A 24,836-nucleotide genomic window follows, 5' to 3' on the forward strand; every position below is an offset into this window, starting at 1 on the left:
AAATTATTAAAAACTTTGTACATTAACTGTAAAGTATATAGATCAACTAAATCTACAAATTTGAATGCATGTAAATTAATAAACAATTTACTTGTTGGTTCGTAAATAATCAACCTTTTAACAATCCTAATAGCTTTCTTTTGTAACATATATATTGAATTTAAGTTGGTTTTATATGTGTGACCCCACACCTCCACACAATAAGTAATGTATGGAACTATGAGCGCACAATACAATATATATACAGTTTTTTCATTAAAAATATGTTTTATTCTATTTAATATTGCAATGGATTTAGACATTTTTGTTTTTACATGATTAATATGTGATTTCCAACATAACTTATGATCAATTGTAACTTTATTTATTTCACTTTATTGTTGCTTTGTCGATTACTGAATATTATAAACTTTGTTTTACTTAAATTCAGTGAAAGACTGTTATCAAACCATTTTTGTATTCAGAAGCTGTTCCAAACTTTTCCCAGAACAATATAAAATAGTATCATCAGCAAACAAAACCATTTTTAATACTTTAGACACTTTACAAATATCATTTATGTACATTACAAACAACTTAGGCCATTTAATACATTTAATTACAATTAAATGTCATTTTAAATATTTTATAAAGTATTTTTATATTTTAAATATTATTTTTGCTATGAGTTTGTAACAAATTTGTAGCTTTAAAGAATATACAAATAAAATTAAAACATTTAAATAAATACATCAATAAGGTAATTTGTGAGCAGTGATATTTACTAAAGTATTTTTGTATTTTAATTATCTTTGTTATATTGTAACTTAAAAAACATTTATAAATAAAACATTTAAATAAATAAATAAATGCATTTGTGTGCACTGACTTTTTTTTGCGGTAATATTTTACCAAAATATTTATATTTTAAATATTGTTGTTATGAGTTTTTGATCTGAATGCAAACCGCCGTGACATTTGTCTTTGCATGCACCAGCAGCTTTGAAAAAAAATATACAAATGAGTGCAATACAGCGATAAAACACAGACTATGACATCATGTGAACACGCCTGAAATGCATTCAAAGCCGTTTCTCCCGCTGGTAATTATGCATGCGTCGCACGGACAGTCGACTCGGACACATCAGAGATTAATGCGCAAGAAAGACTAGATCCTGAGCTCCTGAGCCTGAGAGAAACATTCAGAAAGATATCTGCTCTTTAAAACACAACCTGTCCTCCGCAAGGTCACATCACACAGGGAATCTGCACACGCTCAATTCCAACCCAAAGCTCCTCAGATTTCACCTTTACACACGGATTGGACATGGACGTCCTCTGCTCTGGGTAGGAGTTGCAGTGGTAAGTGGAGGCTGAATAAAAGAGTAACAAAAGCTTCATGTGCTACTCGTTTAGTGCATCTCGACTCGCTCACTTTTAAGTGTGCTAATGCATCAAAGCACAAGTTGAAGTCTCAAGGTCTGGAAAAACACGCACGCCTTTGTGATGACAGTCAACCTTGTGTTGAGCCGGAGCGAGTGAATGCCAGAAGATACTATTAGCGCTGATTAAAGGAGTGCAAAGCAAAGAATGAGAATTCTGGCATCATTTACTCACTCTCATGTCTTGGCCACTCTTTGCATTATAATGCAAGCCAATGAACTCCAAAACAAGCTTCTGCAACCGCAATACTTGGTGACGCTTGTTTCCAGTCCTCCAGCCTAAAAGGAGTCTTTTATGATACATTTTCAGTTACAAAATATGTTTTGGTAAATATACATACTGTGGTTTAATCAGTGCGTCGAAACATTCTGAAACGCACAAATGAATGAATTAACGATTTAATGAACAAATGAATGCATGACTAAATGAATGACTACATTAAATTACAAACAATACAAGCATGAAAAATATGACTGAAAGCATGAATTTCACAAATGCATTAAGCAAATGAACTAAAATTAATGAATACATTAATAAATGAATGCATCTACAGTATGAGCAAATACAAATAAAATGCATATTAAATGATGATTAAATTAAATAAAATCAAATCATGAAAAAATTACTTAATGTATGAAGACACAAAGGCATTAATGTACAAATGAACTGAAATGGGTGAATACATAAATGGTATAGTAATGAATGCATGACTAAAAAATTATTCAATTAATTAAAAAATAATAAAAGCATTAAACAAAGGCATAACATGTGAAAAAAATGCATAAATGAACTAAAATGAGTCAATGAATGAATGAATGATGCATTTATATAGCGCTTTATTGTGTATTGCTGTACACCCAAAGCACTTTAAAATCATGTGGGGGGGGGGCTCTCCTCAACCACCACCAGTATCAATCAATAAATAAATTAGTAAATTAATTTATAAATTATTGAACAAATAAATGAATGAACAAATAAATCAACAAAATGAAAGAATGCGTGACTAAAAAATTATTCAATTAAAATAAAATTTAAAAATGAATTAATCAATGCATAACACTTGAAAAAACAAATGTATGAATGCAAAAATGAACTGAAATGAATGAATAAATCAACAAAATTAATGAATTCCCGACTAAAAAAAAAAAAAAAAAAAAAAGATTAAATTAGTTCAAAAATAATAAAAGCATGAAAATAATGCATGAACACACTAATGCATTAATAAGCAAATGAACTTCAAATAGCATAAACAAATGAGTGAATGAATGGTGAGCAAGTGTTAGAAGAGCCCGTCTGATCCAGCACTGTAAATCTGATCATCTGTGAAGTGCTGAGACGTGACGCCCACCCAGGAGAGCCACAGTAATCCAACACACACTCACGTTAACACACAAATAAACTCTCTCTAATACATGCAAAACAGCCACTCATCATTCCTCTATAGAAATGATCTAGAAAATGCGATACGGAAATGGTTATCCATAAATTGTGCATTGCCTGAATTGATCTCTATGCATCTCTCAGCATGGATCATGACAAACCTGGGTGAGAAAATCTGTGATGCACATGATGCACTTTGCCAATGGGTGGGTGTCAGAGCTGCGAATCTGTCACCGATGAACAGCAGGCCTTTCCATTGACAACACTTCTGACAGGAGGCTTTTATAATGGAAACAGCAGTTTGTGGATGTAAACGAGTCACGTGTCGAGTGCCTCACTTCACTGCAATTCATTGGAATTAACAGAGGCACTAACAACGTTTTGCAAACTTACGGGGTAAACTGTGATGACTGAGACAGAGCCTAAAAACAGCCACAAATACAAGGACCAAAGCTGCATGTCACTCAATAAATATCAGTGGAATGGGTGAATTATACAAAAACTGCTAATGTATATACATTTATTTGGATTATGAGTTGAACAGAGACATAAAATGATTTCATTTGAGATGTTTGGAGAAATAAAAATGGCTGGAGCAGATCTGCAGCGGGTCAAAAATAGAAATGCAGGCACCTCCAGTGTAGAGTTACACCAGCAATCATTATAGACAGCATTAAAACAGAAATTAATAAATGGATAAAGTTACATTAAATTTAATTAAAATTATACAAAAACTATCTTTTGGGTAAAGTTGGCTTAATTTGGGTAAAATAAAATGTAAAATTGTTCAATTAAATGGAGGTTGACAAAAACAAATATTTAGGTCTCAAGATGATCATAAATCTAATGTGCTAGATTTAATTTGTTTGTTTTCAAGCTTTCTTTAAAAGAATAAATAAAAGATTTGACTGTTTTCAAAATTTGGAAAATTAGGGACTGTTTTTTACCATTGAAAATAAACAAATCTAATAATAAATAAAAATGTTTTAATTACTACTACTACTACTACTAATAATAATAAAAATAATAATAATTATTATTATTATTGGTGTTAAATAATTTTTTACATTTATTTAATAATGATCATTATGAATTAATAAATAAAATATTAATACAATAACATTTTGAATAATTTAATAAAAAATACTTAAAAATATTAAATACTTTTTAGAATTTTTATTCATTAATAACAATACATTTTGTTACGATTAAATATTTAATAAGTTATAAATTTACCTAATAAATAAAAAAATGTTATTATTATTATTATTAATCAATAATTTTTATATTGTTTAATAACTTAATAAATATTATTCAAATAATTAATAAAAACAATAAATATTTTTTTAATCATTATTATTAATAATGTAAATAATAATAAGGTAATTTCAATATGGAAAATATAATATTTTCAGTTGATGTAAAAAAAAAAGTTTTTTTAAAGTGTGGAAAAGAGCAGCATGAACATCCTGCCTGGTATCTCTTTTCGTGTTTTACAACAGAGAGAAAATCATACGAGTGTGGAACGACAGGAATACGAGTAAATGATGATGAAGTTGGGTTGGCTATCCCTTTTAATGCATTCACAAAAGGTCCATCCCACGCATTTCTAATCAATGCTTTTATTCCTGACAAACAGTGTTTTTCGACTGAACCAACAGTATATCACAGCAAACGCGTCAGCAGCATGAATACAACATGCGTCTCCTGACATTTATGGCCTTCATCACCATATTCTGCTGTGTTTTTGCTGATGAGTCTCACGGCACACGGACAGAGCGAGGCCAACGGCAGTCTCTTAACACGACTGAAGTGCCTGCAAATGATAGGAAAAATGCAACAGGCCGTGCGCATCGGTATGACTCATCCGCTTCAAGAGCTTCACTGTCACATCAGCGGCTCTCACCGACGTCAATACACGGCCACATGATCATATGAAAATACATCAGAAACAGAGATAAGACTAGTATATACTGTCCACCTGCTAGAGATTTCAGTGCAGCTATTAGAACCATTTTATGAAGAAACATGAAAAAAAAAAAAAAAAAAATAATAATAATAATAATAATAATAATAATAATAATATTATATATATATATATATATATATATATATATATATATATATATATATATATATATATATATATATATATAAAAAGTATATAAATATTACTATTAATAAAAAAACCTATAACCTAAAAATAAATAATAATAATAATAATAAAATAAATAAAAATATAATAATAAATGTTATTATTAATAATAATGATAAAACAACAATAAATAGTTGTTAGTATTATTGCTAAATAATTTATTAATGTGTTTTTTGTATTTGTATTATTTTACAATAGTGAAATCACTGTTGATCAATCATTTGTTGAAACTGTCAGATTTTTATTCAATTTTGTAAAGATTTTAACGTATTTTTTTCAATGTGTTACACACACAAAAAATGGTATAGAAACTATTTTTACTTAGAAATTGCACAATTATTAACAAAGAAATGGCAAGTAACACATTGAAATGAATGTGAAACTTTGATATAGAAAGACTGATATAGTATTTTTATTTTTTGTAAAATGTATTCCAATAACTTGATCAAAAATTATTATTTTTTTGCATACATATATATTACTAACATTAAATTTAAGTGTGAAATTTTGAAGTGGTGGTGGGGGGGGGGGGGGGCAAAGAAAACAACAATTTTCTTGTGAAGCATACTCCAATAGCTTTGAAAAATATTTTTTGCAGTGTACTAGCCATTCATTTGTAATTAATTGTGAAATGTATAATGTTGCAATTTATGTATTTTTGCAAAATTATAAATGTCCTAAATGTCACTGTTGATCAATTTATTGCATCCCTGTTGAACAAAAGTATTGCTTTCTTTAAAAAAAATATATATATCTTTTTTTTTTTCTCAATGTTTCAATTTTCGGTGTAACGCTAGTGTTAAAACAGCACATGTAATGCCAAAATAAACTTTTATATTGGGAGTATCTCGTATCTCACGCTGACAGCTCTGCATCTGTAACGCTATACACACGCTGCCAATTAGCATCCCGCACCTGTCGAGCCGGTTCAGCATCGCGGGCATCTGCTGGGTGAGAAATTTGCCACAGCCGATCCGGCTTTCATCCGTGAACCTGCCAAACCCCTGCTGCGTCCCGAAGCCGGCCGTGACCTCCGGAGCTCCGCTCCACACACCGATTCTCAATGGACGCCGTCACATCCCGTTTCCCCCTGTTTGCTGGGCGATGTGACGTCATACGCCGCTTACGGACTGCTATGCGATCAGAAGCGGATGAGAACTGGTTTTAATGCATGTTGAATGTATTTTCAGCTTCTCTGTCTGTGTGTTTTAGGTATAACATCTATTTATCTTCTATGAACCTGCTGCCTACATAGACAGCTGGAAGTCTGATAAGATTCAGAGTCAAAAATAGTGTAAAATCAGTAATATTATTACAATTTAAAATAGCTGTCTTCTATGTGAATAGCTGTTCAAATATAATTTATTTCTGTGATTAAAGCTGTATTTTCAGCATCATTACTCCAGGCTTCAGTGTCACATGATTCTTCAGAAATCATTATAATATACTGATTTACTGCTCAAGAAACATTTCTGATTATTGTCAATGTTGAAAACAGTTGTGCTGCCCAATATTTTTGTGGAAACTGTGACGCATTTTATTTTTCAGGATTCACAGACGAATAGAAAGTTTAAGAGATCAGCATTTATTTAAAATATAAATATTTTATAACATTGTAAATGTCTTTACTGACACTTTTGATCAACTTAACGTGTCTTGATGAATAAAAGTATTACTTTTATTTATTTATCATATATATATATAATTCATTGTATATCAAATCACAAATAATTTAAATAAACATTCTAAACATTAATGTATATAACTTGTTAAATGTTAAAAATGTATATGTAAATATGTAACGTAAATGAAATTAACATTAAGCATTGTTAATCTATCTATCTCTCTCTCTCTACTTTTTTTCGTCACTTATTTGACCAATCGATCATACACACAATATTTATCATCATAATAAACTGCGGCAGCTGCCCTCATTTCAAGTGTTTCTCCAGACAAAATCAAATGTAAGATTGACGCTAAAAACAAACATCTTCAAAAGGTCTAAGACCAATGAGATGACGTTATGAAGGTAAGATGACTGCCAGAAAACGCTTTGTGCTATTTCTGTAATGCATCTGTCTGCGTTGCTAATAATTCCTCAGCGGCCGTGACTGGAGCATGAAATGAGCAGCCATTAAACAACAGGACTTGTTTGCTTGTTTTTAAGTGAAGGCTCATTTCTATTAACATTTCAAGCAAATCATGCCATATTTGGCGTATTTGTTTTGTTTTTGAGTTTTAATGATAGCACATTTGTTTTTCTTCAAGATGTAAATGACTTGAATGAGACGTTAGAAAAGATCTCAGGTTGTCCATTCTGACAGCCATTAACATTGCATGAAATAAACAATCCATAAATGTCTGAACGCTTCAACAATGAACCTCAGAAAGGCATCTCTCACACGGCATTCAGGTGACAGGCTCGTTTTCTCAGCCTTTCCTCGAGGAGGAGACATTTCTCTGCCATGTCAAGCACGAAACACTGTATCCGACAGATATCCGCGGCTGACAAACTAGCCAATCACAAAGCCTTCAGTTATGACATCATAAAACACCCGGCATACAAGCGTGAAGCATGTTTCTGTGTCAGCATGCCGTTCGTCATTACAGACAATCAACACAGAGCAAGTGCTATGTGCCTGTAACGATTACAAGAATTAACTTTTAAGTGTCTAAATTTGTATTTTGTGAGAGTTATTAGAACTCGCAAAGGGGATTACAAGTTTATAAAATGATAAATCTAGGTTCCAATGTAATAGTATATAAACTGAAACATTGTGTTTTACATTGTGAGGTAAAGATGATGACATTCTAAGATCAAGTCAGGCAGCCCAGGTGTCTGAGACATTAACCTTTTGTCTTTATGCACTTCCTGACCATTTGACAGGGTCCCACGTTAAAGGTGACTGCTAAAGCTCAGGCACAGCTGTGCCTTTGTCTCTATGATAATGTGAAGGTATGGGCGATGCTGTCAGGCTGATTAGATTAGCACCTATGCATTCAGGGCTGGGGAAATTCTGGTAATGGGCCGATTCCTGTACTGCATTTTACATGCTTTGTTTAGATTTTCTCCACCTCTATGTTTCCCTCCTCCTTGAAAGGTATAAACTCTACTGTGCTGAGATATAGTCAGACGTGGATGACTGCAGGGACGCACAGAGAGTTCTCAATAAACAGTAACTTCTGCTTGAAAGATATCCCAACGTCTCCTGGTCTCTAAAACCTGACCGTTTTAATCGCCATTGGATTGAATCCATAACGAGAGCCTTCGGGAATATTTAGATTTTTCACTTTGCACATCTCATTAGTTTTTACTGTTTTCTCCAATTTTTCATCTAATTTATCTTCTAAAAGAAATCTCAGAAAGAGACAACTTTTGACCCTAAACTGCACTTTTGTCCAGAAAAGTTGTCTTGTTTGTTGGAGTCTATCAATGCAATTGTCTCTTCTTGGAGAAAAAAAAAACTATAGAGAAACTCCCTGAATTGTTCAGTGGATGAAAGGGATGTTTTTCCTGGAAAACCTTGATGTTGACTCCTTTACAGACTTGAATGTCCAGGTTCAATACAACTAGCAACTGCACTTGGTGCATAAAGTTCATTATCACAGAAAATAATTACTTGATCCTACATTAAAATGTCATGTACAGCAGCACACGTACAAGCTCAGTGCTCCGCTGACATGAACTAACAATAAGCAAAACACACAGCATTTATTAATCATAACTAATGTTAATGTTTAATTAATCTTAGTTACTTTCAACTTTTCCTAATACATTAGTTAATGCACGGTGAATTAGAATGAAAAAACAATGAGCAGCTGCATTTATATTAACTAACATTAATTGCTGAAAATAAATATTGCTCATTGTTAGTTTATTCAAGCTAATGCATAACTGTTAACAAATGAGACCTTGTTGTAAAGTGTTTCCGTATTAATCATGCAACTGGAAAATTACAATACTTTTAAAGTGGATAACATTATTTCTAAATCCATATAATTTGGTAATTATTTCATAATTCCTGTGAGCTTGCTCTTTGTTCCATGTAAACACAGATTTTTTAGATAGTCAAGTCACAGGCTTTTGTTCTTATAAAAATAAAATAGCTATATATTTTGAGATAAATAATAAAGCGATGAATATTTTAAAAATAATTGGAGGAAAAATGCAGGATTTCTAGGTGATTTTTGCTTTGGAAACTTGATTTTTCTCTAAATGGACTTTTCTGACTCTATTGACTTCAAACAAAGCTCAGTCATTGTTCGTCCAACAACTCATACATCATTTTCTTTTGGTCTTTTAATGGAAAATGTAAAAATAAAAATAACTCCTTTTTGAAAATGTGCTCATTGCAACTAATTGTGCCAGTACAGGTCACCAATAATGTTTTATCTTCTTTATAATTTAGATTAAAAGTCTAACTAACTGGTTTTCAAATGAAGGCATAACATTAATTTCATTTATCTTTAAATTATTGAAAATCAAATAAACTTATTTATTTTGGCAAACAAAGGGGGTTTACTATTAAAATTAAAACGTGGAAGAAATGTTGTGTGATCATTATAAAAATAAAAAGTTTTAATAAATTTAATAGTAGCCTATTGTAAGGATAGAATAATATTTGGCTGAGATACAACTATTTGAAAATCTGGAATTGCCTTTAAAGTTGTCCAAATAAAGTTCTTAGCAATGCATATTACTAATCAAAAATTAAGTTGAGATATATTTATGTCAATAGTTTTGACCCATACAATGTATTGTTGGCTATTGCTACAAATATACCTGCTTAAGACAGCTACTTAAGACTGGTTTTGTGGTCCAGGGTCACAAATAATAATAATAAAAAAAGATCATGTACCAAGCACACAAGGTAGCGTGTTATTAGAAACAGTCCTGAAGCACTTGAAAGAATGTTGACACAGAAGCCAAGGTCTGTTTCTAATATCCCGATATTCCACAACAGATCCCGGCTCCACGTGGATCACTGTGAAAGAAACACACAAGCAGGTGCACTGCAGCATTAACCAGTGAGAGCAACGAGCAGCGCTAACCAGCTGCAGCTGACGCGAGCGGCTACCGGCTCAGACCGCTTCCTGTTCACGAGTCACTAGGGATGCAACCACATCAAAATCTCACGATACTATAATAATCGCAATATGACGTCTCAATCTTAATTACATTCACACGGGTGTTTTAGGAAGCCAAACAAATTAGAATATGATAATAACAATGACAGTAATAGCCATATACTGTAAAACAATTGCACTGTAAAATAAATGCAGGTATATTATTTTTGCTTTGCACTACAGTAGGGAAATTACAATACTTCTTTCCTAATTTCTACACTTGAAACAGATATTCTGAATTTGGAGTGCATTTAAACCGCTAGCTGTCAGCAATTCATATGGCACTTTTAAGCTTTTAAACGCGTCTCACTACAAATCTAGTGAAATGCTGTAATCATATGCCACGAAAATAAAGCCTAGCTGGTGGCCTTGCGTTCCCAAACTCACAGCACATGCAATAAACGAGTTGACTGCATTCATTCACTGTGAACGGAGCCGTTCTGAGGCGCGGGAAACACCAGATCACCAGCTGATCGCATGAAAGAAGTGCGCTTCGCTTTGAAACACGCACTTGATGAAGAGATTAAGCCATATTGTGCTTTCGGTTATTAAAGATATTCATTCAAGATCAGTGAAGGATTTTTTTTGTTCTCTAATTAACAGTAAAGACAGGCAGCGTGTTTATTAGGCTGCTGTCTCTTTAACACCGAATGCAAGCAGATCTAAAAATACTTTTTACATGTGCGTTTTCTTTCTCATCGTTTTATGTTCATGCAAGACAAAAACGGCTTTGTTTAGGATGATATACTGATGTAGATTTCTGCATACTGGTCGATAAATATGAAAGAAGTCAGTTCCAGCTTGGAACAACCTTTTCTGCACAGAACGGTTGGAGAACGGACACAGGCTGGAAACCCACACCGAGATCGATGTTCTCTGCGCTTGTGCTTCAGATTCTTTCCATTCCTGCACTTAAATCGTTTTAAAGTGCCTATATTATGGGTAAGGTTCATATTTTGGTTTTGGGAGTCCCCAATAACAGGTTGACATGCATGCAAGGTCAAAAAAACACTTTCGTTGTCTTATAATATGCATTTATTTTTAACTTAGTTGCTCAACGGCTCTCAAACGATTTGCTCAACGATTCATTTTTCCAAACCCCTCCTCTGTGTGACGCTAATCTGCGGTGATTGGTCGATTGGTCTCATTTTCATTGCATCATGCCTGTAATGCCTGATAAAGCAGTGTTTGTGAGTGCAGTGCTGATTTGTGTACAGCGTTACCGGGGAAACCGCTATTTTTACCACGCCAAAAGCAGCATCTAGTAGGGGTGGGAGAAAAAAAAAAAAAAAAAAATATAGATTCTCTCTCCAACGATTCTGAGAATTTCAGAATCGGTTCTGAGCTTAGTTTTAAACCAGATGTGCGATGACGCTGAATTTGCTCCAGAAACACCCGTATTCTGCTTGCTTCCAATTCCTCACACACATACACCACTCAAACCTTCCGTAAAATAATCTTTCATAAAGTTTGGATAGGTTGAAGCGAATTACAACAACATTCACGGACTTCATTGCACAGGATGCGCTGTGAGAGACGCGCGCTTTGTTTGATGTTACACTTGAAGTGTGCGGTCTCGCTCGTCGGTATTGTCCTTACAAATGCTCTACGAAGTCATCATTTATGTGGTTTGGAATGCAGTAGACTTATATATTTAAAATATGAACCTACCTCACTAACAGATGGCTACTTTCAATTTCAAATGCTGACGCGCGCTTTGTTTGTGTAGATGCTCCCGCATGCGGCTGCGTGCGACTCTGTATAAGTGGTTTAATGTACTTGCGTCTCAAAATGGTTTTATGATGCAAAATTAAATGTAAACACAGCCAGTTATGTCTTAAGGGATTAAACGGACAGGACAAACTGCATTACTCCTTATATTTCAAAAGAGATCCGCACGTGAATGCAGCTTAATAGACCTCCCGCTGTCTATGATGTCATAGTAAAAAACAACAGTAAAGATGAAATCTTTACTCGAATCACTCGCAGTTCTTGAATGGAAAACATTCGGATAATCTTAAATATTGAAAGCACTCTTTGTTTGTTGTTTGTTATATGTTTCTATGCTCCTCTTTATTATTTGCCACTGGCTTGTATGTTTTGAAATTATATTAGTTTAAAATTCTTAACATGCAACTGTTTTAATTATTTTTTAAATTTAATTATAATTGAATGTAATTATTTTAAAAAGTACTTGTGAGGATAATGTAAATGTAAGGATTTTACAATTCTCAATTAATTAATAAGGGGGGGGGGGGGGGGGGGGCGTAGATCAAGAATCGTTCTGGAATCGGATCGTGACTCCCAGAATCGGAATCGGATCGGATTGTAAGGTGACTAAAGATTCCCACCCCTAGCATCTAGTGGCAAAGAATGAATTGGCATTTTCATTCAGACCAACGTGAAAAGACCAACAAGTAGGCTTTATCGAATATCTTATCGAATACCCGGTTCTCTGAAATGCAGAACCGGTTCTCGATACCCAACCCTACCTAGGAGTCAGGAGTCTGAGCAGAAAGCGCATTGATGTGGACGCCTCTCCACCCCCACAGCAGAGCAGGAGTGAAGTCACACGGACCAAATGCAGGCCGACGCGTCAGAGGCCCGGCTGCAGAACTCATCAAAGTCTCTCCCCGATGTTAAGCTCAAGTCAGCAGTTCATTGTTTTGTGAATGACCCGGGGGGATGGACACCCTGTTGCGCCAAACACATTCCCCCACATGTTTGCTCTGCCGAGGGTGCGGCTCGCTTCGCTGGGAAAAAACACTCTCTCAAATGAAGTCAGACAACTTCCAAAGAGTGCCTGTGAAATCAACCCATCTCAAACTGTGGTTAAAATACAGTGAATCTGACCATTTGAATAAGTAGTTAGAGACACTACAAATCATTAAAAATAATCATCCATTTAGGAAAATGTTATAATTAATTATTTATTAATTTATTATATATATATATATATATATATATATATATATATATTAATGTACTATTATTTATTTAAACAGAACAGTCATTGTCTGTTTAGTTTAAATAGCATTAAACATTTAAGAAAACTTTATATATTATAATACACATATTATTCTATTTTACATTATAAATAAATATACTGAATAATAAAAAAAAGTTATATTTTACATTTATTTACATTTTTACATTTATTATAACAAACAACTTAATTAGATGCAAACATAAAATATGAACATTAAATGTACACAAATAAAAAAATAAAACAAGTTGTATTAATAGAACAGAACCAAAGACACAATGATAATTTAAGCAATTTAAAGATCATTTAAATAAAGATAATTTAAATTCAAAACTTTATTAAATTATTAAAATAAAGCAGCTAACTGCACTGAATTTGTCTTAATATGAATAAAATACCTAAAAGGTATTGTTTATTTTTATTTTTTCATCATTATATTTATACAATTCATTATTATAAAACATTTTAACGTATTTTATATATATATATATATATATATATATATATATATATATATATATATATAAACAGAGAATTCCTTATGTATTATAAACAACAGGAGAAATGAATGTAAAAAGCACTAAATGTGAAAATCTAAATTAATAATAATTAATATACACATTATAAATAAATTACTTTATATTATGAATTAATATAATACATTACATGAACAAAACAAAGTTATATTCATATACTGAACCATAGACATTACTAGCTGTGTAGATAAGTATTGTTGTGGTTAATAGCAGATTAAGTACAGAATTAAAAAAAAAAAAAAAAATACTGAAAGTGAAAATGCTTCATAATAAATAAATAAATAAATAACTACAGCTAGTCAGGAGAAAAACACAGATTACAATTTACGAGATTTATCACTTGTTGCTTTGTTACACCGTGCCAGGACAGGACATATATGGCAAAATAATGAATTCTTCTAGATATCTCTCAAAGAGCAATAAACGTGTGTGTACTGATCATGCAGCAGACACGGCACCGACGCTGCACATCCGGCAGGATCAAAACCAGACAAAACTGTTGATGTTGGCTAGGCAGGCCAAGTTTGAGCCGCTGTGTGTTCAGCTGATGGCATCTGAGCTGTTATTAGGACATTTGTGCCTGGACTGTCTCGCTGACGGCTGCAAGCCATGCAAGTGCCTTGTCAAGCGCAGATATCACTCCAGAGCGAGAAACAACAACAACAACGGCCTATTCAGAGTCAGGCTCACCATCACATGACTCTGGCATTTATATATTATATAGGAAGACAGGAACGACTCTCCTTTCCATCCCCCACAATTCACAGCACTTCCTGCCTCTCTGTCAATAGTGTGGACCAGCTGCAGCTCAACCGGCTTCTCAGTAACTAGGTTAGAGAGGACAAATGCATCGAAGTCGGGGACAACGCTGGGAAACTAATCTGAAATTGCAGTTTGCCACGAGCAACTCATAAAATCAAGCAGCCCCTAAAAAATTAATAAATAATAAAAGTTATCTACCCTAAAAGTTAACTACCTTAAGTAGTTTTAAATATGCCAATTTATAAAAAAATTTAATCAAAGCAGTATTTATGTGACAAAAAAAGATGACAAATAAAGTATGCATAATAAATATTAATTCATGAAAACACTCATGATACATACATTTAATTAACCTAATCTATGTACTAAATAAATAAAAAAAATAAAAGTATGCTAAATAAACACAAATGTTGTATTTGAAATGTATTATTATTTTTGTGAAATAATCTTTGGTTAAAGAAAAACAGGACAAATTAATTTGATTAAAATATAACAGTTAAATACTTTTAAAACGTTATTGTAATATATCAAGTAGGAATGTAAACTGTATAAATAAATACATATTTAAAAACACATTAAATTATTAAAATAAAGCACACAATTACACTGAATAAATTATAAAATATATTTTTATTGCTATTTACTATTATGAAACATTTTAATGCATTATTATAATTATTTGTTTAAATTTATATTTTATTTAAAAAAAAAGTAATTTTATATTACAAACAGGAAATTAATGTAAATAGCACTAAATATTTTAAATATTATAATAAATATATATATAACTAAAATTTACATAATACAGTACACATTATATATTATTTTAATGAATTATAAATTAATATAATACACTAAATAAACCAAAAATATAAACCAGAGACATAGTGCTGATACAAGCTGTAGAGATGCATAAGTATTATAGTAGATAATAGTAGTTAAATTATATAATTTAAAAATATCCTGAAAGCAAAAATGCTTCATAATGCAAAATAAATATATATTATATAAAAAAATAAAATCACAGCAGTATTTGTCTCGCACAGAAAAATAAATAAATAAATGAGTCAATTAAAGCAACAATTATTTTTTCAATACAATCACAATAAAATGCGAGAAAAAACACTGATGTTACTGGAAAATTCAAACAATTTTGAACAAATTCTGAAAAAACTCCCAAAGTTAGTGACAAGTTTTAACGCGTTACTCCCCAAGAGTGATTCTTTGTTCTTGGAAAGTCACGGCCTTGAACATGCTGCGGTCAAGCAGGAAATTCGCTGTGCTGTACGTCTATAAAAATGGAAAGTGTAGTTCATGGCAGAGGACTCTGGGCCGGATCACGCAGCACAATGCAGCACACACCTGCATTTCCACAGGACACACAGCAGAATCTGTGCAAATGCTGAGGGCAGCAGGACAGCGTCACAATGAGAGCGTGAACGGTACAAATGAGCCCACTGACCAGATTCATTATCAGCTAATGCAGAGCACATGTCTGATTGGAAAACAACTCGGCCTTTTGTGCATCTTCGCAAGGTCATCGCAGTCGGAGGAGCTCACGAGTCTGCGCAGCACCTCCGGCTGCGAGTCAATGAGACGATCTGATGGCCGTCGACACCCAGGGGCCAAAGACAGCAGCTCAATGGGCCCCTGTGTTTGAGACTGAATTAATACAGAAAACGCAATCTTCAAGATGCATATACGCTGTTTTAGAGGTCAGAGGACCCAACCAAACACAACAGCACCCAACTAAAGATTGGATTTTGTACAGTTTGTACAATACATCCACAAGCTTTCAAATAATAGGGATAAGATTTATCAAAAATTATTATTAAATATATATTGCAATATCTATGCATTTAAAACTATTTAAATAAAAGAGTAAAACTGTAGTTAAAATAAAGGCATGCTATTTTCCACAATTTTTTAATAAATAAATGGAAGGAAGGATTATTAACAATTATTTAATTATTTTAATTTATATGCACCAATATAACAATATACCTGGGGGGGAAAAATACATATTTTCACTAAAACATTTTGATTTAGATAAATGTAGATAAAATAAAAGGTATGTTTTCAAAATCTTTTTTTTTTCCTTAAATGAATGAGGGAAGGATGATTAATATTTGTTTATTTAATAATAATTATTTAATTATTTTGATTTATATACACAAATATAACAATATGTAATTCAGTAAATGATATTTGAGTATCTGAATCAATTCATTAAAAAAATGAATCAGAGTTTTGAATCAGTTCATTAATTATTATATATTATTATATGACTATTTGAACTGATTCAATGAAGCACTAAAACTCTAACATCTTCATGCTTTCATACTAGAAATGTCTAATGGCATGTTTAGGGAAAACTAATAAACAAGAAAACAAATGTTAAAATCATCGTTGCTTTTTTTTATTCCAGTAAAAACATCACAAAAAATATATATTGTGAATATTTAATACATTGCCCAACCCTACTTATTAATGAGAAAATAAACTAAATATTATAATTAAAATTATACATTACTATAATTTAGAAAGTATAGATTCTAAATATTTTCATTAAATTTTAAACTATTTTTAGACTGAGAATCCAAATTTCTGGGTGTGATTTCTCAAGACAAGTCCAAGAAAGAGAGTTAGCAATTTAAGGCTCAGATTTGTCTCAGACACATGAAGGCCACATAGCAACCACACAGAAAACCCTAACAACAATATGATGTACAAAACCGTTTGGTCGATTGTACAAAGACGACAGACTCACAAATGGATCCTAACTGAAGGCGGTTGTTATTGCATTAGGCAGCCGTCTTCTCTGACAGACCTCAACAGCTGTAATAGACCGTAAGTCGATGTCAAATTACAGTAATTCACTAGATCTTTGACTCACCTCTGAATAACCGATGAAACAACACTAAAAACTGTTTTACAGGCTGATGTTGCCAAAATAAATTCAACTTCCGCCCTGCAAACTGAAACCTCGATCACGAACGACCATGGGTTAATATGATTTCACAAGCTTATTTAAATGCAGACAGAAAAACAATACAAGTCCAAGTACTTCACTAAATCCTTTTAAACTGTCACATATCAGCTTTAGGCCTGCCATAAACCAACAAATGCTGGCACAATCAGCCAAAAGCGCATAATGCAATGCATCGTTCAAATATCCAGCTTTATGCATAAGTAACCCAAGAGGAAGAAATGATCTCACAGGTCGACTGCATTGATACCAAACTCATGCCTCGTGGCCTAAAGCGCTCGTAACACTATCCTCTGACACTGATCTACATAGTGACCTTGCCTAATTTGTGCGATAAATGACAAAGCTTGTGTAAGCTGTTCATTTGTATACATTTTTGTGAAGGACTGCAGCACACATGAAGGTAAGTATCATCTTAAGTCCATTATTCCTGTGAGAGATCGGACCTGCTCCAGTTTTACTGTGCATTTGTCAATGTCACCTACGCAGTGGTTTCCTGCATTAAAACATGCGAGCTGCTGTATCACCCGCCTCATGACCATCTGTGTCGGGAAACATTACGTGACCCAGATTAAACCAAAAGATCACTTTGTGATCACTATAAAGCACAGTGTCATGGTTTACTGGAAGAATACAATAAAAGACACCGATGTTAATAAATAATGCATGTTATTATTAATAATATTTGCCATTATGTTATGTATAGTTAAAAAAAGTGGTGCTTACCCATGCAAAACTGGCAGGGTTATTAAATTAAAACAAAAACCATATTAATTTGTTGCTAAATAATCATTATCTGCAATTACACAAAATATTATTTTCATAATTTAACTGATTTTATTCCAGATAGTTGCCAAGGCAATATCTCATTTTCATTTAGTTTAACCTGATGTCCTAACAAATGTAAACTAAAACTAATATTAAGCAATATAAAAATTCATAAAAAAAATATAAAAGATATAAAAAATAAATAGCTACTAAAAAAAAAAAACAAGAACAGAACACTGAAAAATTACTGAAACTACCTAAAATTAAAATGGAAATGATAAAAACTGTGTTGAAAACTCTTATTTTTTTAAAGAATTTACAGTGGTTTACAGTGGATGCAACTCGTTAATGAATTGTTTAAAAAGACTGCTTAAAAAAATCTCTATAACAAACAATACAGATACAAAAAAAATATAGATGATATGTATATAGAATTGATTTTTTTTTTTTTTTTTTTGAAGTCACATCTTAAGATCTTTTAAAAATATTTTAGTGATGCTTTAAATCTCTATTCAAAATGTTGCATCTTTAAATCCGCCTCATTTATATCACTGCACCGGTCATGCACATGTAAACATGCACCTGTTTTTGAACGTTATTTAAGTGTCTCTCCATAACAGTTTTAATTTTGAGAGCAAATTTTGATTTAGTTTTAGTCATAGTCTTTTGACTAAAATGCCATTGAGGTTTAGACATATTTTAGTCATCTGAATTGTTTTTAGTTTTAGTTGACCAAATCTACAGTAAATTTAGTTGGCTAAAATCTAATGGGTTTAGTTACAGTGCATTTATTAGGCATTTCTCAAACATTTCCAAACACATTATATAGGTTTGATCATTTTTTTATCATGATAGACTGCAATTTAACTGCAGTGAGACACAACATGCCTTTGTTAAAATGAAATAAAACCACTTCATAAAGAACAAGAACATGATCTTCTTTTTAATGAAATACCAATGGGTTATATAGGATAATTATGCATGCATTGTAACAACTTGTTTACCATATTCTTCATTCTTTCAAGCAGACATATTTATTTCTATAAATAAATTTAGATTAATCTTCAGGGCTACTAAAGTTTTTCAGTCAAGAGCAGTGAGTGATTGTGTCTTTCTTTTGTTGCTTGATTAACATCAATGAGTCAGACAATAGCAACTAAATTAGGCTTAACTTCATTTTTGATTAGTAATATGCATTACTAAGAACTTCATTTGAACAACTTTCAATATTTTGAGTTTTTTGCCCCCTCAGATTCCAGATTTTCAAATAGTTGCATCTCAGCCAAATATTGTCCTATCATAACAAACCAGACATCAATGGAAAGCTTTCAGATTATGTATAAATCTCAATTTGGAAAAATTGACACATATGACTGGTTTTGTGGCCCAGGATCACATATAAATGAAAACGTACCGACCAAAAAAGATAAAATACAGTTATGCGCAAGAGCATCGTCCAGTTTATATATTTAAACACACAGCACGGGCTAACATCTGATGCTTTAACTATCGGTCACTGCGTTTATGTTTTTGTTTGTTTCTAAAAACAGCATTGACGTTCACGGAAACCCAATGGCAGGCCGTATAAATGACGGACGTGGCATGGTCACGTTAGATGGAAAGATATAAAACGGGCTGGATGAGAGAGAGCAGCGCTGCCCTTTCGCTCTCTATAGGTCAGCTTTATTTGAAGTGTGCAGTATGCAGTGTGGCAGAGCTGACACATGCACTCTAATTTCAGAGTCCTGCACTAAGGCAAGATATTTGCCAGCAACACAAAACATATCCTCAATTTTTTGTTGACATTCGTTCAGTTCCCGTGCTTCATTTACTTAATAATTATTGCCTAGATCAACAGTCAAAAACAATGTTCATGCACAGTGATCAATGTGAAATGACTTCTAAAACAAGCAATTCCAGCCCTAAAAGTTGTTAATATACACTAGCTAAATGACACATAAATAGCTTACAGTTACACTCATGAAATAGAGCACAACCGTCAGGTTTCCAGAAGTAAAAATTCTATTAATTTTCAACAATAATTGAAAACTAATAAACTGTTAAAGACAGCCCTACTGTGAGCTACAAGGTTGTTATTCAATGGTATATGCTTTTGTTGAAGCCATCAGCGCACACTTTTTCAACTTATTTGTAAAAGAATCATGTTTAACAGAGGTATTTCTGATGAAAAACAACATTACCCATAATTCTGCAGAGAAATCTCCACCAATAAGAGAATCACAAGAAAATCCATGAAAGCGGACGGGAACTAATGCGCTCTATTATTTGGTAAAAGTATTGCAATTGTAACAGAATATAAGTCACTATGTTTTATTCTGATTGGCTAATTTGAAAACGTAAAATGCATATGCAGTAAATGCACATCTGTGACCGCAATTCTGCAGTAATGTGCCAAGTTGCTTTGATGTAATTAGAATTATTGTTAATAAATTTGATTATTTATTGAACATTAGTATCATTTATCATACTGCTGTTGAATAAAACCAAGAAAAAGGGCATGAAATAGCGATTGTATAATAAAGTTAAAAACATTCGCCAAACATCATGCCTAAAAACATCCTTCAGCCATGAAAATGCTTGAAAATTCATTAATATAATGCATATTGAATGCAATAACTAGCTAAATTGTGACATGTTCTACAGTTACTCTCATGAAATATATTTTTTGGTGGAAGAATCGCAATTACCACTTTTTCAGGTTTTCAAGTTTGTAATTTCTAGTACTCTAAATTCTGATTGGCTAAGCAGTGTTTGCAAACAAAAAATGTATAAATACATGTATAAATGTGACTGCAATTATATAGTAAAACTTGCTATGTTGGAATTATTATTATTGTCAATAAACAGAATTACTTATTGAAAATCTGTGTATTTTATCATATTGCTATTGCTGCTGTTTAATAAAACCAAGAAAAAGGCCATGAAAGAGCGATTTTAACATAGTAGTTCAAATTATTAAATGGATGCCACCTTATTGGTACAATAAAGCCCTCCCTACACCTACCTGATACTTTATTTTCAACTTTTTGATTATTTCCTTCATCTTTATTGAAAATAAATGCCTTTCCGATGAGATTTGAAAAGGGTTCGGCAAAAGGCGGGATCGAACCCGGGTCGATTGCGTCAAAAAAGACGATTACACCCAATCTGCTGTTCTTCTTCTGGTTCTTCCTGCACACCTTGATTGACAGATGTCTCGTCCAGTCAGCGGTGAGTAATCTGTTCCCAAACCAATGGGCTGTCTCAAACTTTACCTTCCTATTCCGGTTTGTCTGATTTGTCGTTGTGCTTTCTGACTTGTTATAATGTTTTCAGAATTGTTGTTGTGTTTTTTAGATTTGAATTTGCGTTTGTAATTTGTTATTTTGTTTTCAAAAACGTGATTTGTTTTGCACTTCTCGACCACCGTACATATGTGACCCTGGAGTACAAAACCAGTCATAAGTAGCAATATACGGGTATATTTGTAGCAATAGCCAACAATGTATTGTATGGGTCAAAATTACAAATTTTTCTTTTATGCCAAAAATCATTAGGATATTAGATAAAGATCATTTACCATGAAGATATTTTGTAAATTTTCTACTGTAAATATATCAAAACTTAATTTTTGATTAGTAATATGCATTGCTAAGAACTTCATTTGGACAACTTTGGCGATTTTTTCAATATTTAGATTTTTTTTTGCACCCTCAGATTCCAGATTTTCAAATATTGCCCTATCCTAAAAAATAGATACATCAATGGAAAGCATATTTATTCAGCTTTCAGATGATGTATAAACTCTCAATTTCAAAAAATGTACCCTTGTGACTGGTTTTGTGGTCCAGGGTGACAAGCTAATTAACGAACATACAGCAAGACCCATGTCTGCCGTAATGCGTAATCCCCCAAAAATGCATCAAGTAAGCAGCAAGTCTTACCTTCAGCGAGTCGAAGCAGGCGATCACCCGTCCGTTCTCCACCTGGCAGCTCTTGGGCGGGTGTGCGAATTTGCATTCCTCGTCGCTGCGTGAGCACGTCCCTCTCTGAAACTGCCGGCACACCTCGAGCGTCAGCCATTTCGTGTCTCGCATCGATGCGATGTTTAAAGCCATAGTTGTTTGAGAACCTGCAGGCTCTACGGTGTCAGTTGCGGGATTGTTGCTTCGGGTTCAAATAGTCTGCGAACGTATTTCTGTGTTGTTTTGCGTCTAGTTTTGAGGTTTGTCGGCGAGACCCTTTAAATAGAGACGTCACATTCAGACCCCCGCCGGCTGTCGCATGGGAGATGGCGGCTATCAGTGAAGCTGTCAATCTCGTTCATCAGTCATTTAGTCCCAGGTGCACAACAACGGGGCGACAATAAGTACATGCTCCAGGTCTCCAAATGGTCTTGAGCTCGACGGCTGTGGATGGCAATATCTGAAGGCAACGGCTCTCCTTGGAACGATATCTAATAATGTCCGTGAATGGAAAAAGTGTGTTGTTTCCTTGTGCTTTGGCAAGTCTGAGAAATCGAGATCTTTTCAGAGGCCAAGCCAGCGTTGTTTACAATGTAGGATGGGAGCGGCGAGCAGCTTCAAGTAGGAACGTCGTCAGAGAAGGCACTTTCTTCTGTCTGGGATCTGGAAAAGACGGACAAGATTTGGAACATGGACATTAGAAACTTTCCACATCTATTTGGCACAGAATTGAATTTACTACATTTAAGTATTACTTTAAACCTGGCAATTGTTCATGTAGGAAAAATATTTCAAAACCACCTATTATGAACCTTGCAGTAACCTAAAGTAAGAACAGAAATGTTTTAAATAAGGAGTGCATTTAATTGCATATTAAACCAACAATATCCACCTAAAAGGAACAATAGACGGATGTTTTACTGGAAAGCATTGGTGTTAATCAGAGGCCATCATTTAGTCATATAAGCAACACATTTATCCAAAGGGACTTACAAATGAGGAACATCACAAGCAAAGCATAGGAGCAAAATATATCAAATGTCACCTCCAAGCATGCTGGGAAAAAAACAGTGATATCGATTAAGCACAGTGCCACATTTGGTCAAATGCCGAGGCGCAGAAGCACCAAAGGAAAACACCTCCCCTTCCTAAACCATTTAAGACTGCCTAACCTGTTGAGTAATGCCAGAGATTTTAGCCAATAGAAAGCGCAGCGGCGCAATATTCCTGGCAGGAGTTCAAATGCCAGAAAAGGACCGAAACAGATGTGTATTCCAGACGCAATCCTGTCAGCGACGGGTGCCACAACACCTCGACTGGCTCACATTAAAACAATGAGTAAGAAAGGATGGACAGACAGAAAGAAAAAGAGAGACAGACACACAGAGACAGACAATGAAAAATAGAGAGAGACAAATAGAAACAGACAGACAGATAGATAGAAACAGAGAATGATAGAGTGAACGGACGATGATGGATAGAACGACAGATAGAACGACAGACAGAAAGACAGATAGATAGATAAGAGACAGCGATAGAATGAACAACAATGATATAGAGAGCGAAAGAACAATAGACAAAACGATAGATAGATAAAATTAAAGACAGACAGCGAGACAAAGATACACAGAACAATAATTCATAAAGACAGACAGATAGGCGCAGATCATTCCGTAATCAATTCATCACTAACCCCTGACAGAAAAACTAGTCATCTGTTGGATTTGCAGCAGCTTATAACGTAGCTACCACCGCAGGACTCAATCGTCCAATAATACGCCGCCTCCGGCAGGACTCGGGAACCTCACACAGACCTCACCGCTGAAATAGAGCTCTTTTCTTGGAACATCTGGAAATATTTTCTTGTGCAAACTGAAGGAGAGGAGGGGTGGGTAAGGGTGGAGGTGGTGCAGCAGACGAAACAAGGCCGTAAAAATCTGCAGCTGCCGTTTAAGATTCTCTTTGCTGTGTAATGACGGCCACGTCCCCCCCACTTAGAGCAAAGCCAACAGACAAGTGCCAAACAATAACTACTGTGTGTATGGAACCCAACACTATAGTGCTTTGAACCTTTTTATGGTGATCACATGCATTAAATAAAACAAGTCTGAACATGTACTGAGGTGCGTTACAGAGGGAACGTGAAGCCTGGGTTTGTCCTGAATGGAATTAGTACTCCAAACCATTAGTATTCCATTCAGACCGCTGCCACCTTGATCGATTCAGTTTTTTATTAAGACTTGTGGTGATCTGGACCTTCTTTTTGTCTTTCACCAATTACACACAACGAGTATTAGTGTAATCTAATGAGCTCGAGTGTTTCTTTCATTTTCCACTCTTGTTGCTATGGGCCTGTTTCTTCTTTCTATATCCCATAATGCCTAGCAACCACAAGAGTGCATCTACAAAAAAAAAGAAAAATGTAATTGAGGCGTAATGAGAGAAATCGACCCTTTAAGAAGAATGCAACAGGTGTAGTGCAACAGAAATACATGCTAATCTGCATAATGCAGACAGTGCAATCATGAAATAATGACACGGCAACAACAAAACAACAAACAGGGTATTTAAAAAGAGCATGGACTTAATTTAAGTGAGATAGAAAAAGATAATAGCCACTAGGAAACATAATATCTTCTCTTCTTGTATTAGTTAAGCTAGCATTGCCTATATTTGATATGAGCTTTAAAGTAACTGATAAAATAACAATATAAAATAAATAGTCAAATCTAACCTTCATGACATT

At 33.7% G+C, this 24,836-nt stretch overlaps 1 protein-coding gene across 8 annotated transcripts in view; it reads right to left on the reverse strand.

The window, feature by feature from the left end:
• LOC306874109 (muscleblind-like protein 2a) overlaps positions 1-24,836 on the reverse strand; it is a 69,792-nt gene that overhangs the window by 33,480 nt on the left and 11,476 nt on the right. For all 8 annotated transcript variants that reach the window (XM_079423882.1, XM_079423881.1, XM_079423884.1 and 5 more), the window contains exon 2: positions 22,070-22,753. In XM_079423882.1, coding sequence (XP_079280008.1) covers positions 22,070-22,243 — 174 coding nt within the window. In that variant the 5' untranslated portion in view covers positions 22,244-22,753. The remainder of the gene's footprint in view (positions 1-22,069; positions 22,754-24,836) is intronic.

The sequence above is a fragment of the Barbus barbus genome (genome assembly GCF_936440315.1).
Source record: "Barbus barbus genome assembly, chromosome: 8".
NCBI classification, from domain to species: Eukaryota; Metazoa; Chordata; class Actinopteri; order Cypriniformes; family Cyprinidae; genus Barbus; species Barbus barbus.